General features: G+C 41.3%; 1 protein-coding gene across 1 annotated transcript in view; it reads right to left on the bottom strand.

The window, feature by feature from the left end:
- IFT81 (intraflagellar transport 81) overlaps positions 1–11,633 on the bottom strand; it is a 42,731-nt gene extending 31,098 nt beyond the window's left edge. The window contains exons 1-7 of the mRNA XM_005237628.4: positions 11,246–11,633; positions 10,361–10,464; positions 9,560–9,740; positions 6,565–6,654; positions 5,443–5,508; positions 5,014–5,124; positions 3,691–3,775 (exon numbers count right to left, since the gene is read on the bottom strand). Of these exons, the coding sequence (XP_005237685.1) occupies positions 3,691–3,775; positions 5,014–5,124; positions 5,443–5,508; positions 6,565–6,654; positions 9,560–9,740; positions 10,361–10,464; positions 11,246–11,389 (781 nt within the window). The 5' untranslated portion in view covers positions 11,390–11,633. The remainder of the gene's footprint in view (positions 1–3,690; positions 3,776–5,013; positions 5,125–5,442; positions 5,509–6,564; positions 6,655–9,559; positions 9,741–10,360; positions 10,465–11,245) is intronic.
- Between the last annotated feature and the right edge of the window lie 5,158 nt (positions 11,634–16,791).

Below are 16,791 nucleotides of genomic sequence, written 5' to 3'. Positions count from 1 at the left end.
AGAGCGCCAAACACTGATTTCTGTATGTCCCTATTAGAAACATCCACTTGGTGATAATTCCCTGATTAATTTTCTTTCTAAAACTTTCAACAGACTCCTTTCAATCCTTTTAACAGGGGTCATGTTGAATTTTTGCTGCCTTGTTTGTTCTTCAAAATGGGCTGCAAGTTAAGAGCCAATGGTCTTAAAAAAGTCAACCATAGTAATACAATTAATCTCACTAACCAGACTTGTACTCTCATCAGAGATACCAAGTTCACTTAAAAGTGCTTTACCCCTGACCTTGCATCAATTGACAGTGACTTTATAATAAATGAAATCATTTAAAGATCGAATTAAAAGTTCCACCCAAGCCATTCTCCTCTATCAAATAAATCTATAACTAATTGTAATGTGGTCTGCAGCACTGGTAGACATCATTTAAACCTGGGGATTTTAGGGAAAGATAGTTCTGTGGAAAAGAAAAATGTTAATGTTTTCATTCAAATGGATTATTTAAATAATAGCATCCTAAATTTCTGTTTTTCAGCAAGTGTTCAGAATGACTTAAAATAGACATCTGTACAAAGCAACTCCTCTGACTGGAATCTTTGAACTTCTCAGCGCTCTAAATCTACTACATATTAACTTAATGAAGTATATAAATTACACATTTCACTGTTTATCAACAACACAGTCATCTTAACACATTCTTTTAATCAATATTTTCAAGCTAGTCATCCACTTCTTCATATTTCTGCCAATAAAGTGAACAATAATGTCCTGTAAAATGGACAGAGATCAAGAATTTCAGTAATTCAGTTCGCTTTTTGGCATTAACAATTTGTGTTTGTGCCAGCAGAGATATTCAAAGCAAAAAGATGGCAATCTTGCTGAGGAAGCATGAGCTAGGTTATTCAAACTAGTGGTCAGTGTTAATAAAAATACTATTCATATCCAAACCAAAAATACCACAAAAGAAAACCCAGAAACTGCAAATTCATGTTCCTCAGTGCTACCAGCAGCTACTGCCTCACTATAGTTAAACAATACACTGCGTAGTACTGAAGTTCGGAAGGAGTGTACTGTGGAAAACAGTATGATCAATTTTAGTCTGTAAAACATCTCATAATGATCAACTGTTTTCCAAGATACAACACAAAGTCTTCTAAATACTGTATTTCTAAGAGTTAAAACCCTACTAACCATAAGCTGTATTTTTCTGGCACACCTAAAGCAGACTGATGCTAATTGCATGTTAATGATACTCATGAATACGTGCTAGTTGCATTCCTTATTCCTTAAAGAGTTTCTTTACATTTCTTTAAAGTACTTAATCCTAAATTAATTATAAGATGAAGTAATCAAAGCAGCATGTATCTGTAACACAAACTAAAAAGCTTCTACTCATTAACAACAACTTTTATCATTTTATCTTGCTTTGGAAGTTAAAAGCAGTATTAAAAATGGAAGATAACTGTTCTAAAGGGAAGTATCTAACTTCCAGTGAAAATCCACACCTACCAACCAGCCGTTGAATTGTCAGCATACAAACTAAACTGATACGAATAGGCAGCTGAGGTATCTAGCTACAGCCAAAGGGAATTTTTAAAATAAAATAAATTGTGCTAACTGTAGACCAAGAAAGCTTTTAAAATAAATGGAATCCTATTCAGTGCACTGTGGTCACCTAATTTCAATTATTTAAAAAAGACAGTTGGCATTCTGTAATTGTTACTACAGACAGTGTCTTTGTAACTGCTATGGGGATAAGCAATTACAAAACTAAGTCCTGAAGTCTTTATTTGGGCAAAATTTCAACAAAAGTTTTCTTAAGGAATGACTCCAAGTTTTTCGGCAGAACATCTAAACACTTTTTTTTGTCCCCTGCAAGCAGGGCTCAAGATAAGGAAATTAAATACATTAACTGTATCTGTATTTTCATCTCAATTATTAAATGACATATTTACTGGCTTTTTATTATGTTACCTTTACTTCTGTGAACTGAACCCATGAAGTTTCCATTGGCCTTAAAAAAAACTCAGGAACTGAAATAGAAATGTTGACACAGCTTTGCTGTATAAACTCTCCGATAGCTACTGCAAAAATGGAAGAGTTATAAAATCCATTGCAGGTCCCTTTGAGTAAAGACGACAGTTCAGATACTCTTTTATTTCCATTTGTGGTTCAGTGGCTGATGAGCATCGTAAAAAAAATTAAAGTAAAATTACAAAGTAATAACAACACAATGTGGTGGTGACTGAAAAAAAAATTCTGTTAACTCAAAACAGCTGCCAAAGCAGTTATGTGATGCAACTGGAATATTAAGTGTAACTGAAAGAGTAGGGAAATGACTGACTTTACTAAGTCATTATATATATCACCAATAACTATTCAGAATCTATCATTTTTGGCAGCAAGTTATACATATAATAAAAATCATTCTAGGCCATTTTTCTTTTGGTTTTTTGGGTTTTTTGGGTTTTTTTACACCACAGCAACTTAGAATGCAACTGGAAAAGACCTGTGGAAAGGACCGTTCTAAGTCTCACACCTTCTCACTAATTTACATCCAGTGAAGTATTTCCCTATAAATCAAAGTCAACGCCTGTAGGAACAGCACATAAAACCTCTATCAGTCCTGTGATGGTACTGATATCCAAGTGCAAGAGACAAACCAAGAGGGGTTAAGTGACTTGCCAAAGATCACATACATCTGAAACACTTAACCCTAAACTGACTCCCCGTTCTGTTGACAAACTGCCAGGCTAATCCTTGTTACAGTTCCTTCAAAGTGATTAAATGATCAGAAACCTAGAGGCTGTCAAATTGTAGCCTTTGGAGGCAGTTATGCATTTACCTAGTAACTGCAATTCCTCCCCACCTGCTGTATTTATAAATGATCTTATAGTACTAACTTACTCCGCAAGCTGTATAATTTATTTCGCTGAGGTTATTTGCAGACAGAGATATCCCTGAACACAAGGAGAAGCAATCTTGCTATTACTAATGTAACACAGCAACATACAACTCAATCAGCTACAGTGGTATAATGAGAACAAAGTATTTTAATATGTAAGCAAATATATTCATGTATAAATATATAGGTTTCAATATATAGATACATCTAGTATCTATAATTAAACTAATAATATAAACATAATCATATATAAGTATGTGTGTGTATAATCCATAATCTATAAAAAAAACTTAATTAGGAAGTAGCTTTATTTTTGGTACCACACAAAACTACAACACAAAATTGCACTACAATTAGAAACAGCCCTTAGAGCTTTTCAAAGAAATATTTTATAGAAGGTAACTAAAAGAACTAGAAAAAGCCTACATGAATAAAACATAGTATTCAATGTATTTGTACATTCATTGAGAAAATTTTTAAAGAAGCCATATTTCACCAACGCCCAATTACAAATATAAAAGGCATAAAACCTTAGAAAAGACAAACTCCTGATTTAGTAACAGGTTTCTGCTTTTTCCAACCCTTTGTAGTTCCAACTGCTTTTTTTTCTTACAGAGTATTACGGTTAGTATTCAGTATTTAACTGTTTTAGTATTTTTTAAAAAGTGGATCTCAGAAATACAACTGATACCATCTTCCCTTGTGATTGTTTCCCTGTTTATTTGGGGCAAGGCATGTTCAGCTTTAGGATCCCCAGCATGTGCCTTTAGAACATATTGAGTACTACTTACTTTCAGGTTTTGAATCCACTACTGCATGATGCATCTCTTTCAGCTGGAGCTGTGCTCTTTGCAGTCTCTGCTCTGCATGGAACAACTTTTGAAAGACAATTGGACACACTTTGTAAGCTTTGAAATGCATATTCAAACAACTAAAACAAAAGAGTATCAAAAAGAATCCCCAAAAATAAAAAATGGTAGCTATAAGCATCTGGTGATTCCCTGTTTCACAAGGGAACATGCCACAGCAAATTTTCAGCGTACTTGATATTCCTTACTGTTAATTGAGGAAAGTATTCTTGTACTCCTGAGCACTATTTTCTCTATAGCAGAAATTCATTACACAATTTTTAACCAAAAACACTGAGTGGCTTGAACATCAGAAAAACAAAAAAGAGATGGCAAGCACCATAACTGCAGCAGGTGACTATCCTTAAGCTGCAGTTCTTGCAATGCAGCCAAGCTGTCACAACAATCCACTGCCCAACTTGAGAGCCCACTGGAAAGCTTGTTGCCAAACAACATCCAGCTGATGAGCATTTTTGTGATTTAGAGAGATGTGTACTAAGAACCGAAATTAGCTGGACATCACTTTCATTTGACTTGTGGTCTCACTTGGGTCCAAGCAAAGACCCATCCCCTTGAAAGCCTACCGATTCACACAGATTCCACATCTAGATACAGACTGCGATACTAGAAATCTGGGTTTTCCCCTTTTAATACAGTGTTGAAGTTTGTGCTACAGAATTTGGTGAGAAGATGCAACAATAGGGCACTGGATTTTATTGAAGTATCTTGTTTTGACAACATAGCTCAGGAACAAAACCCACCCTTATATTCAGATGTCAACTGCTTCGAGGGCTTCCCAGGACATCATTTTTGTCAAACTCTGGGATCAATATGCCAAGGTTGCTCTGGAATACATATTCCCTGCACCCAATGAAAAGCTGAGGTACTGGCTGTATTACTCAGCCCCTGCAATCTTAGTGCAGCTGCACAGAGATACAAATCAAACTAAGGAAACATTTGCTCACTACCATAAATATAAAGAATTATCTTAGGGTGCTACGAGAGTAAGTCATGGAACATTTCCTGGGACTGCTAAATGATGATGTCAGTGGCAGCTGAGGCAGCCAAGTACCTTGAATGAGGTTTTCCGAACTTGCAGGGTCAAGCCTTTTCCCTTAGAATGTACATATATATGTTGAATAGGATTGAATTTGCTAGTGTTGGGAGAAACTGTACTGTTTTTCCTGAGGTACTTTTTAAAATGCATGATTCCCAAACAAACGTCAACAACCATTTATTTTAACACGTATGCTTTTATGTCAGTACCTGATTTTTTTGTTCTTGTTTCTGTTGAGCCAAAGATTCTTCTCTCTCTTTTTCTAAGCGAAGCTGTCTTGCTATTTCAAGCATCCGTTGATGATTTTGTACTGTCTCCACCTACAGCAAGTGGATAAATAGTGCATGTTACTGTCAGATATTTGAGAAATACATTAAGGAGATCATATGTCTCACAAGCCCACTTAGCACTTCCCTTCCATAGATGTTACTACTCAGAAATGACAGCAAAGTACTGGACTCAAGATTCTTAAAAGCTCTGGACTAAGGCCTAGGCAGATTCCCTGTGGGTCAGTTAGTTATTCGATTCCTTCCTAGACATACAGTATGTTTATCTTAATCCTTGTTTGCATTCCAAAATCAGAGTTGCAAGCCAAGTATTATGACACTGAAACGTAACAGTGTTACTTCTCCTATTACCCTCTTCTTAAGACGCTCTACTCTTTTGATGAGTTGATCTTTCTCCTCTTCCATTGCACTGATGTCCTAAAAAGCAGAAAAAACAAAGAAAGAAATGTTAATTTATTTACAATATAATAGGGATTGGACTAAATACTATTCAAATTAATATGAAAATGGAATTTTTCTCTGAATACACTGAGGCAGTTATAATTTTATTGATCTATGATCAGAACATCCAAGATTCCAATCTCTTCTCTCTGACTTCCCCCACAGTTCCCGCTCTCTTTATGCTAACATTCCCTCATCTGCATCCTTGAGTATTAGTGTGAACATTTAAAATAAAAGCAGGTTGATTTCTCTAAAATAAAAACAAGCAAACAGAAACAACCAAGGAAAAATCAGCATGAGTTCAACATTTGATGCAGTGTAACATATGTTCGTAATGTTACCATCATTATCCACTTCCTGGCAGACAATTTTGCATGAAGTTGCATAGGAGAGATGTTTGCTGGCTTTTTTTGTATTAAAATTGTGTTCAAAGACACACTTTCTAGTGCTAAAACACTTAACCAATTATTATTCTCCTTTAATCCTATTTTACAACAGCTGGACTCCACAGACTAAGTTACAAGAGAAAGGGAACTAAATTCTCCAAATGTAGACCTTATCTCAACATTTGCTTAACTCGTCTATATGTCTTACTGGAAAGCTGTACACATGGTTAAATATTTTGCTGAAAGCAAATATCCTTACTTCACACCTTAGCCACACAGGATCATCATTTTTGTTGACATAAGCTCTTAATTCATTCAACACCCTCTGAAATTACTACCCTACGTCAGTGAAGCAAAAGGCTTTGCATCAGTTTGCATTCAGAGGAAAGGGAGTTCTAATATTTGAAAATCATGCTGAATGGAGTCTTGGCAGCATTGTTTCCCAACCTGCTTCAGAAAGCTCAGTCTTAAGCACAAGTGAGGACTTTCTCATCTGTTTGCCAACAAAGCAGTTTCAAAAAGGCAGCTGCAGTGCCTACCAGCTCTGACCTCTACAACTTGCACACTGTAATGAGGCCACAAAACCAACAAAAATATTCAAGAAAAACCTAAACAAAAGTTCTGCGATTCTGTCAGAATTTTTTACCCTTCTTATTTCTGCAGTAGATAAACCAGATGTTCTCAGCTGCTCACACTCCTTATGTAGGTTTTTAAATGCTTCCATCAGTTCTTCATACTACAAAATGAAATAAAAACCATCTCTGTGTCTAAGGATTTTCAGATCAACATGTTGCTTTACTACTAAGACAGTAAATACAGAAATAGAAATATGGTGAGAACACGAATTAAAGGCATTTTTTCATCACAAAAGCTTGTCAACATGAAATAATAAAAAAATCACACTGAATTATCTTGCATTTGAAAGTATGCTCAGAAGTTTCACAATTTCTTCGGTATTTTCACCTCTTCCCTTGGAATACATAGTGTATTTCCAAAACAGGAAGATAAGATGTTATCTGAAAGGGACAATGCCATATTAACAAATTATTCTCTCTTACTATAAATCTGTGCATATCACATATGTAAATTTATCAGCCCAACAAGGAAGAGCTTGATCTAATAGCATGCTTGATTGAAGCAACGGATCTTAAATTTATAAAGCACTGAGCTTCAATTCAGCAAAGGAATCCGAGCACACACCTGACTTTACATGTGAGAAACAGGTTTGACACATTGCGTAATCATGCCCTCAGTATATTACAGAGATTGATATATGTAGTTCGGTAGTTAGAAAGAAGTAGACAGTGTGCTACTTCCACACCAGTATATTGCCCACCAGTAATCTTAAACTGAGAGGCAGTGTGAAAGTCTGTGTGGGTAGAGAAATAACAGGGGACAGAAAGAGTTTAGAAATATGGATAGGAAATAAATTTAGATTCAACTTGGGGAAATGCAAGCTGAGATATAAGGAAAGATAATCTCCACAGAAACAGCCACTCAATGAGATGGAAAAATCTAAAAAGAGAATATCAAGTCATTTTTTACTTCCTGGAAAGAGCAATTGATATAAATGTTGAACACAAAATGGCAACAGCAAAGGCCAGTTCAAACAAAGGCATCATATCCTGAGCAGTGAAGCAGCAATTCTATTCTATAAAACCCTGGGGAACCAGCATCTAGAATGCTCTGTTCATTTCTGGTTGTTTCAATATCAGGCACACACCAACAAGCTGGAATGAATTAAAACAAAATGGGAATAAAATGGCTACTCAGAAGAAGATAAAAAGAGCTTCATTAAATGGCAAATAAAGGTATGACAAGGTATGCACACGCTGGACAATGAAGAGCAAGTTACAAAAAAGTAGGAGTAAAGACACAACTGGCCTGCATTATATCACTTAGGCATTATAGAAGTACTTTAACAAATAATCAAATAGCAGGTAGCCTCTGAGCAACTGTATTCACAATTGCTGATGCCCACAGCTTTCCTTTGTGTGGATTCTCTTCCCTCTTTCAAAAGGGGAGCTTAGTAAGTCTTTTCCTTATTGGACCACAAAATTTCAAGACCAGTGGCAAGATTCAAACAAGGGCATAGCACAGCTGGCTGATCATAATGAAGGGAAGGTTTCTCACTTTCAGCAAATAAAAGCTGCAGCTATCCCACATGCACCCGAAATACGTGACACACTCAAATGACCAAAGAACACCCAGGTTCCTATTGCAGAAAGGTTCCTGGCACCTGGGGGCAACTCACTGATGACCAGACAACTAGATTTGTGCCTGAAGTTGCTAACTTTTTAAACTATATACTGCAGCCGATCCGATGTCTAAATCACAACCCAGTTGGGAAGGTGGCAAGTATTCCCAGTATCTTGTTTAAATAATTTACAAAAGTACATTTAAACTTCATCCTATACACCATAAAACTGGACCATGTTCTACGACTTCCAAACTCTCATATTTGAAATATTTTCTTAAAACACACTATTACAAGTCTGTATCTAAATATTTAGGCTAAATTCTTAATCTATTAGATTCTCAATATTTGCATTGTAATGTTAAATTACTTTAAGGTACTATATTACCATAGCTTCTGTTTTGAAATAATCAGCAAGGTATTAATTTAATAAGTTGGTTATATTACTGTAATTCCAAAAAGGAACACATCTTACCTAATGGAAATTATGGGAGTTGGATATTTATACATACTAAGACTGCGACATACTGAAAAACCATACAATCTGCATTCCTTTCTCTCTTTGCTACTTCTGCTTAGTTATTCCAGGTTATAAATCCAATATTGTTAGTGGTAACAGAAAAATAAGAGGTTTAGTCAAGCTTTAGTCAGACTATACAGCTTTGCTGGTACACAATTAATAGACTGAGTTACCTGTTACAAACATTCAAAAACACTGTGATTTTGCAAGTCACTATGTATAACAAAAGGCACAGAAAACTGGATAAAAATGAGGTAAATATGTACCTCATAATACAGGTCTAAAACCATAACTTTGATTCACTTTAAGCTTTACATTTCAAATCCACCCAGCCTGACTACCTAAAATCAACATTTAATGCTCACAAAAGAAGTGGAAACATAATGAATAGGAATGTCAGCTCAGGAAAAAGAAATATTTTACTTTTTCACAAAAACATAAATGTTTGAAGCAGAAGTGGGATAAGGCTGATACAAATATTAGGTACTAAATACTATATAATCAACTGACAATTAGGAGACGTTGGCTTTTGGTCATAACGTTTTCTGGACTAGTTTGAAATTGTAATTTATAAAGTTAAAAATATCCTTTTCATAGTTCATATGGAAGAAAAAGTGTTTAATAATTAAGAAATAAAAGCCTGTCTTGGCCAGCATGCCTCTGAACATTATTTAGCACCCAGTATTTAATGGGCTTGAAACCTTTAATTCAATGCTACCCATTAACATACAATTTCAGGGTTATTGGAAGAAAAGTGGTCAAGACATGCATTTCTTCTTAGGAATCTTTGCTCACCCTTGATTCCAACATGCTCTTAATATAACTCACTTGAACACATAGCTCAACAGTAACTTCCCAGTTCATTTATCCCTCCTATTTGCACTTTAATTAATGTAAAATGTTGGCATTCATGGAAAACTGTACCTGTTTATTGACGTCAGCCACAGTATCATCCTGTAGAAACTCCGCTGGCACTTCTAATTTTACTAAGAAACGTGCCAGATAAGCTCTTTTCTTGAGTTCATTGGTCCTCTGAAGAAGCCAATGTAAAACAGGATGAATTACAGGTTTGCTTCCAGTGACTAACCCTTGGCGAAATGCACTCCTATATGAAAACAACAAAAAGAAAATACCAATAAATCTCGTACTAAAGAACACTAGCTTGGCACAATCTGCAATATTTTGACATTCCCCCTCCACTTGCTTAATGATTTTATTAATGTTATGAAAAGAGAAAACATTCATGATGCCGGTTTGCTGTTTATGATCCCAATTCTGCTACCTTGAGACAGATAAAACCCCCGTAAACACATCGGAAGGCTAAAGCCAGCAACAACAACTCTTCCTTTTCTGCCTTTATTCCCGAAGAGTATCGCAATGTGGGAAGAGTGTAGGTTTTCTGGACTATAACCTGGCGCAGAAGGGTGCAATCCAGCCTCGGGCGGGTGGTTTGAAAGGGACGGGGACGGGACTGACCCTCCAGTCATGCGGCACCCTCTCCTGGCTGGCTCCGCAATAGCAGCGACTGCAGCGGGGACTGAGGGCAGCCTACACCCGCCGCAGCCTTCTGCTGCCATCCCCTATAACATACACTCCATAGGCACAAGGCAGGAGCTGCCTTTACACGTACCCACTGGGATAGTCGAGATCAAAAAGACACACAAGTACTGAATTGTAAACGGTAAAAGATGTTTTACCGTGATCTGTAGACAAAAAGATACTTACAAGTCTGATATACTTCCTGGAGGTTTGTATTTAAGGATACCAAGAAGACTCAACATTCTTTTAGCTGTCTGTTCCGGCAGCTCTTCTCTAATGTCAACAGCATGCTAAATCGTTTTAAAAAAAAAATTAATTATCCACTGTTTGTCCAAGTCATGTTAATTAACTAGCAACACTAAAGGAATTGACTTTATCCATGTATCATGGTATGTCAATGAAATTAGATGCTCCATACAGAACATACTTTTTATCACCAAACTTCAATTCTCTTCTAATGGATTTTTCTCCAACGTGTGTATTCAGGTAAATTTATTTGAGGTATACATTCTCCTGGCTCATGGCACCTCATCTATGTACACGAGCTGATTACTTCCACTAAGGAAGTCAGCTATCCTAGCACACCAAGGCACACATATCTGCACCCCCGATGTATAAACAATCCCTTCTGATCTCACACACACTTTTGGTAGCCCCAAAGGAGAGGGATTCAATATCAATTGCAACAGCTAAGTCATGAGGTTCAGTCCTTGATCAGTTCCTACCCTATGCATGTGTGCAAGAACACAGCAGTTGTCCATATGAACCAAGGTAAGACCTGTATCCTGATTCCACAGAAAAATATACAGTTATGTTTCTGGGGGACAGGGATCCAGTACCCCTGGCCCAAGAAACATTTGCTGGTTTGCCAAAACACATAGATGTATAGACAGAAAGAATTCTTGCCAGGCACATTTATTTCCAGGAAGATTCATACAAGCTATTCTGGTAAACCAAACACGCCACAAGATTATACAGAGCCAGGCCTAAATAAAAGCACATTGATGTGTCAAGCCCATTTAAGATGCTTGTGATTACACAGGCCTGAGCAGCCCTGATTGCCTTCCTTACCTTTGGGTCAATCTCCCCCAGAACATCATTGAGCAGCTGCAACAACTGCACTGACTCTAAGGAGTCAAAGGTGATTAAATTGTAGTTCTTCCTGAAGGGCTCTTGATTGAGCTTCTCAACAATGAACTGGATTTGCTCACTCATGATCGTGTCCTGGAAAAACCTCTGCAGGAAAGACAGAAGAGATGTCAGGAGGCCTCTGCAGGGAGAGTGAGCCGGGAGCCGCCGGGAGGGTGGCTGGAGGCGCCCCCGAGGCGGTGAGGTGCCCCCGGCCCACGGGGCCCCGCCTGGCCGCCCCGACAGCCCCACGGCCCAGGGAGGAAGGCCGGGCCCCTCACGGAGGCGGCGGGGGGAGGCGGCGGGGGGAGGCGGCGGGGGGAGGCGGCGGGGGGAGGCGGCGGGGGGAGGCGGCGGGGGGAGGCGGCGGGGGGAGGCGGCGGGGGGAGGCGGCGGGGGGAGGCGGCGGGGGGAGGCGGCGGCGGCGGGGGGAGGCGGCGGGGCCGCCCGCCAGCTGCAGCGCCCTGAGGCGGCGGGGCGGCCTCGTCCTTCCCCCCCCCCGGCGCGGACCGGTGCCGGGCCGCCCCGGACTTCCCGCGCGCGCCTCCCGGTTACCCTGGTAACGATTGCCCGGACCAGGGCAATGGCGTCACTTCCGCAAGGCGCCGGAGCGGCTGGAAACTGCCCAGGGGCGGCCGCGCTTGCGCAGAGCGGGGGCGGGGCGGGCTGCGGGGCGGGGCGGGCTCGGTTAGGTTCGGTTCTCCCGGCGGGTCCCTGTTCTTTCGCTTGTTTCGCTGCCCTCGCAGCCTGCAGCGGCCAGAGGAGAGGCAGCGCGCAGCAGGCCGCACCGGGAGGCCTTCCGGCGACGCCGCGACCTGCCCCGGCAGCCCTTCCCGCTGCGCCGCTTGGCCAGCCCGGCGGGCCCTGGGCAGCTGTCACCCGGCGTGTCCAGTGTCCCCCCGGCTTCCCGCCCCCCATTGGGCAGGGATTGGGATTTTGATGCCCAGCTTCTGACCTGAGCCGCCGGGCCTGCCCTGCCCTGCGCGGCGCTGTGAGGCAGCGGGGTGGGCACAGCACCCTCGCCAGACGCCGGAGGGGTTTAGCCCCCGGGCAGGTTCGGGGGGCTTTGCGGTGTGGGAAGCCTGGCTGTGGTGGCGGGGAGGCCATGCTGGGGCCTGTGCTCCATAGGCTGCGGCGCTCGTGGGGCTCCTTCACAGCACGTTTCCTTGATGCAAGGAACAGCAAAAATAGGTTTGAGGTTCACCCTTTCAAGTATATACTTAGCTTTGCGGTTTCTTAAGAAGGAGGCTGCTGTCGCATGTGTAGGAGATGTACAAACAGATTGATGCAGTTACCCAATTAAGATTTCTGGCAGTCTTTGGCTGTATAAAGTCAGTATAAAGAATATAAAGGGATGTCATGTGTGGCTGATGTACGTATCAGGTGTACGGTTACTTCGTTTCTTTGAGACAGAAAAATGCACAGAGGATCCTGTGCCAGGTCCTGTGCCCAGGCTTCACTAGGGCAAACAGCAGATTTATGCCCTCAGGGTTCAACATCAGTTGTCAGTGTGCCTCAGAGTAGCAATAAATATGCAGTGCTAGCTATGCTAAATCTGAAACGAGGAGAGGAGCTTCAAAAATGCCAAGGAATCAAAAATAACTATATATTAAAGTGAAACTTGTTCGTGAAATGGGTATCTCTCAATCTGCAAGTTCTTTGTTGCGGATCTTTCAAACCCCGTGCTTAGACCTTAAATAGGTGGATTTTGGAGCCTCTGCTATTGCGATCAGCTTCTTGGATAGTCTTAGAATCCCATGTGAATCCACAGATGATGGATTAAAATATGCAATGAGTCATACTAAATTGGCGCCAATTGAAATGCACAGGTTGTAAATCACTGCAGAATTTGACTCAGTAAATAGCATGTAATACTTTGCAATTCTAAGCACTGCGTCTGTCTTAGGTAATCTCCTTTTTTCTTTCTGAGGAACAGAAAATGCTTCATAAAATACTAATCTACTGGTCTTCACGGGAAGCCTGAAAAGTGACACTGCACTGGTGTCCTAGCTTTTAACTGGCTAAACTCAGCTACAGAGGGGATGGATGGGTTGCTTGTGGTTGTGCATGAAAGCTGTGGTAGAGCCAGGAACATAATCCAAGTCTCCTGACTCCTGGATTTGAACTTTAAAACTAGCTCATGTTTCCTTTGTGCTTTCAGTACGTATACTGACCTTTAGGAACCGTATTTACCTACAAGTTCCCAGAAGAGATCTACTTTCCCTTGACATGTTTTCCTGGTATCAATTACGTTTTTCTTCTGATGAGTATTTTGAGCATATAGAATACACAGAGAGAGCAAATGAAAACCATGTTGCCTGTAGAGGCCCTGGGGGCCAGGTCCTGCTCCCTGTAGACTGCCTTAATGGGTAATAGGAAGCAGTTGGTGTGGGTCCCTCACTTAATGCTAGAGAAACACCGTTTCTGTAAATACCCATACACATCTTTTCTTCAAACCTCGGTGCAGAGGAGAAAGCAATTGTGCCAATAGTGCTGAGGATGGAGAGGGATCTGTGCTGGGTATGGTGGGAGAGTGCTGCTCTAAGATTCTCCTCTACATCAGACTATTTCAGTCTCCACACCTTGCAAGAAGCAAAGGACCGCTCCCTTCTTATATCTCTGTAACATTAAAGAGGTGACAGATAAAGAAGAGGAAGGAAGTCTGAAAACTTTAGGAAATGCCAAGATAAGGAGAAAAATAACATGGTGAGATTGTTTAACTCTGTCACAGTGGAAACCCATGAAGCCTAATTGTTCTGACTCTTGGGGGGAAGGAGACCTCCATGACCAGATGTCATTAGAATTGGACTGTACCCGTTTGACAGCTCAAGTGATTGAAGTCAGGAGCAAGATCATACGTTGGAGCCCAGTTCTATGGGACTTCCCAGCTTGGGGAAAGTGTGGGGGAACCTGTGTCATCATTAAAGTTGTATGTTTTCATGATCGTTTCTTCCAACCATTTTGTGCTATTCATAAGTGCAGCCCAAAATAGCCATATTGCTACCCCAGGCTGCCTGCCTGCTGCTTGGTATTTACAGTCTGTAGTGGCATCAGAATTTTCAAACTTACTGCTTAAAAAAAGATAAAATAAGGCTTAGCTCAATGTCTTGACCTCTATATCACAACAGAATCTTCACAGACATAAAAGAGATAATAGATTTCAGTGCAACCTTGGGTAAATATTACAGAAAGCATTTGGGATATTTGTTTGATGCTTAACTTGTTTTAAGTTATCTTAGTTGGAGTCATGTGGTATCTGGATCAAGTCTTACAGAATCAAAGGCCAACGTTCATATATGTTTGTTGTATAATTCTTGGGGCATTTTCCAAATTCCCAAGTTAGTTTGCATGGAGAGTGATACAGGGTTTCAAGCAAAGTTTCCTAATGACATGAGAGTCATTGTAACAGTTCAGCCCTATAGTTCCATACAGTTCTCTGCATAAGGATTTTTTTTTATATTGCTTGGGAAAGGCTTATGGAAACTGCTTATTGAAAAGGCATTATGCAGAGGCAATGTGCAAAAGAAAGAGAATGAGCCTGCGAATAAACTACCCAGAGCTCTTCAGATCTGCAGGCATGGTTTCATTACTCCCTCCTGAGTTCCTCCTCCCTTTATAGCTACTGCTTTGTGGATGACAGCCTTATAAAACTGTGAGTGTGCTCCACCATGGAAGCCAGCAAATCAAAACCGTGCTCCGTGGGCAAAGAGAGATCACCTTGTATGGAACGTGGTGGGCAAGAAGATTAATACCTCCAGCCAAACCGCCAAGATTAGATCCTGTAGTGGTTTGACCTTGGCTGAACACCAGGTGCCCCAAAGCCACTCTATCACTCCCCTCCTCGACTGGACAGGGGAGAGAAAATATAACAAAAGGCTCGTGGGTTGAGATAAGGACAGGGAGATCACTCAGCAGTTACAGTCATGGGTGAAAGAGCTTGACTGGGGGAAATGAGTTTATTACAATTCAAATTAGAGTAGGATAATGAGAACCAAAACCAAAACTTAAAAACACCTTTCCCCCACCCCTCTCTTCTTCCAGGGCTCAAAGAACCAAAACCAAAACTTAAAACCACCTTTCCTCCACCCACCCTCCTCTTCTTCCAGGGCTCAAATTAACTCCCAAATTCCCTGCCTCCTCCCTCTGAGTGTCACAGGGGAATGGGGGTTGCAGTCAGTTCACTGCATTTCACCTCTGCTGCTTCTTCCTCCTCACACTCTTCCCCTGCTCCAGCATGGGGTCCCTCCCACAGGAGACAGTTCTCCATGAACTTCCCCAATGTGAGTCCTTCCCACAGGCTGCAGTTCTTCACACATTGCTCCAGCATGGGTCCCTTCCATGGGGTGCAGCCCTTCAGGAACAGACTGTTCCAGACTGTGTCCCCATGGGGTCACAGGTCCTGCCAGCAAACCTGCTCCAGCCTGGGCTGCTCTCTCCACAGGGCCACAGGTCCCGCCAGAAGCCTGCTCCAGCACAGGCTTCCCAGGGCATCCCGGCATCCCCCTGCTCCGGCGTGGGCCCTCCCCGGGCTGCAGGTGGATATCTGCTCTGCCATGGGCTCCATGGGCTGAGGGCACAGCCTGCCTCACCGTGGGCTTCACCACAGGCTACTGGGGAATCTCTGCTCCGGCGCCTGGAGCCCCTCCTGTCTCTTCCTGCGCTGGCCTGGGGGGCTGCAGAGTTGTTGCTCTCACATAGTTTCGTGCCTCTCTCCAGCTGCAATTTGTTGTGCAGCTTTTTTTTTTGCCCTTCTTAAATGCATTATCCCACAGGTGCTGCCACCATCGCTGATGGGCTCAGCCTTGGTCAGCGGTGAGTCCATCTTGGAGCTGGCTGGCACTGGCTCCATTGGACACAGGGGAAGGTTCTGGCATCTTCTCACAGAAGCCACCCTGTAGCCCTCCCCCACTACTGAGACCTAGCCATTCAAACCCAATACAGAACCCAAACAGATGGAAGATGTTAAGTGAAGACAAGCATTTAGGAAGAGAAGGCAACACTTCTGCTTTGCTTATGCAATCTGAGCCCTCCTGTTTGATTTTCTATTATAAATATTGTTATGTGAATGTACACATAGGTCTGTGTTACATTAAAAATCAGTTTCTTTGTGGCAATTCTAGCACCTAAATGCATCCCAGGTCTGTTTCTGATTCTTACTTGCAGATTTTTCAGTTATTATGTAGCAGGATTTTGCTTACTTAAGTGTCACTAATACCCACCATGGCAGTATGGACTGTGATCAGCAAAAGGCTAAGGAGTGATTACTGATGTCTCAAAAAATTAAGCCTGTTTGTGCAAAATGTAACTTGTTCCTGTGTGCTCAAGCATTTAAGACAATAGGGACAGCCAAGAAGCCTGTCTGTTTCTGAATGTTTTGTCATGACTACAGCCGTAGGTAGCATCCTAGGTGATTTAAAATGCTAAAGGATTAGAAGAAAAACATTAGATCTGTATTGTAGAGTTTGTATATTTTGCACCTCTGTGTTGGT

Source organism: Falco peregrinus, chromosome 2 (assembly GCF_023634155.1).
Source record: "Falco peregrinus isolate bFalPer1 chromosome 2, bFalPer1.pri, whole genome shotgun sequence".
Lineage (NCBI taxonomy): Eukaryota > Metazoa > Chordata > Aves > Falconiformes > Falconidae > Falco > Falco peregrinus.
The sequence above is the reverse complement of the archived record's forward strand: the minus strand, read 5'-3'. Positions and strand labels throughout refer to the sequence as shown.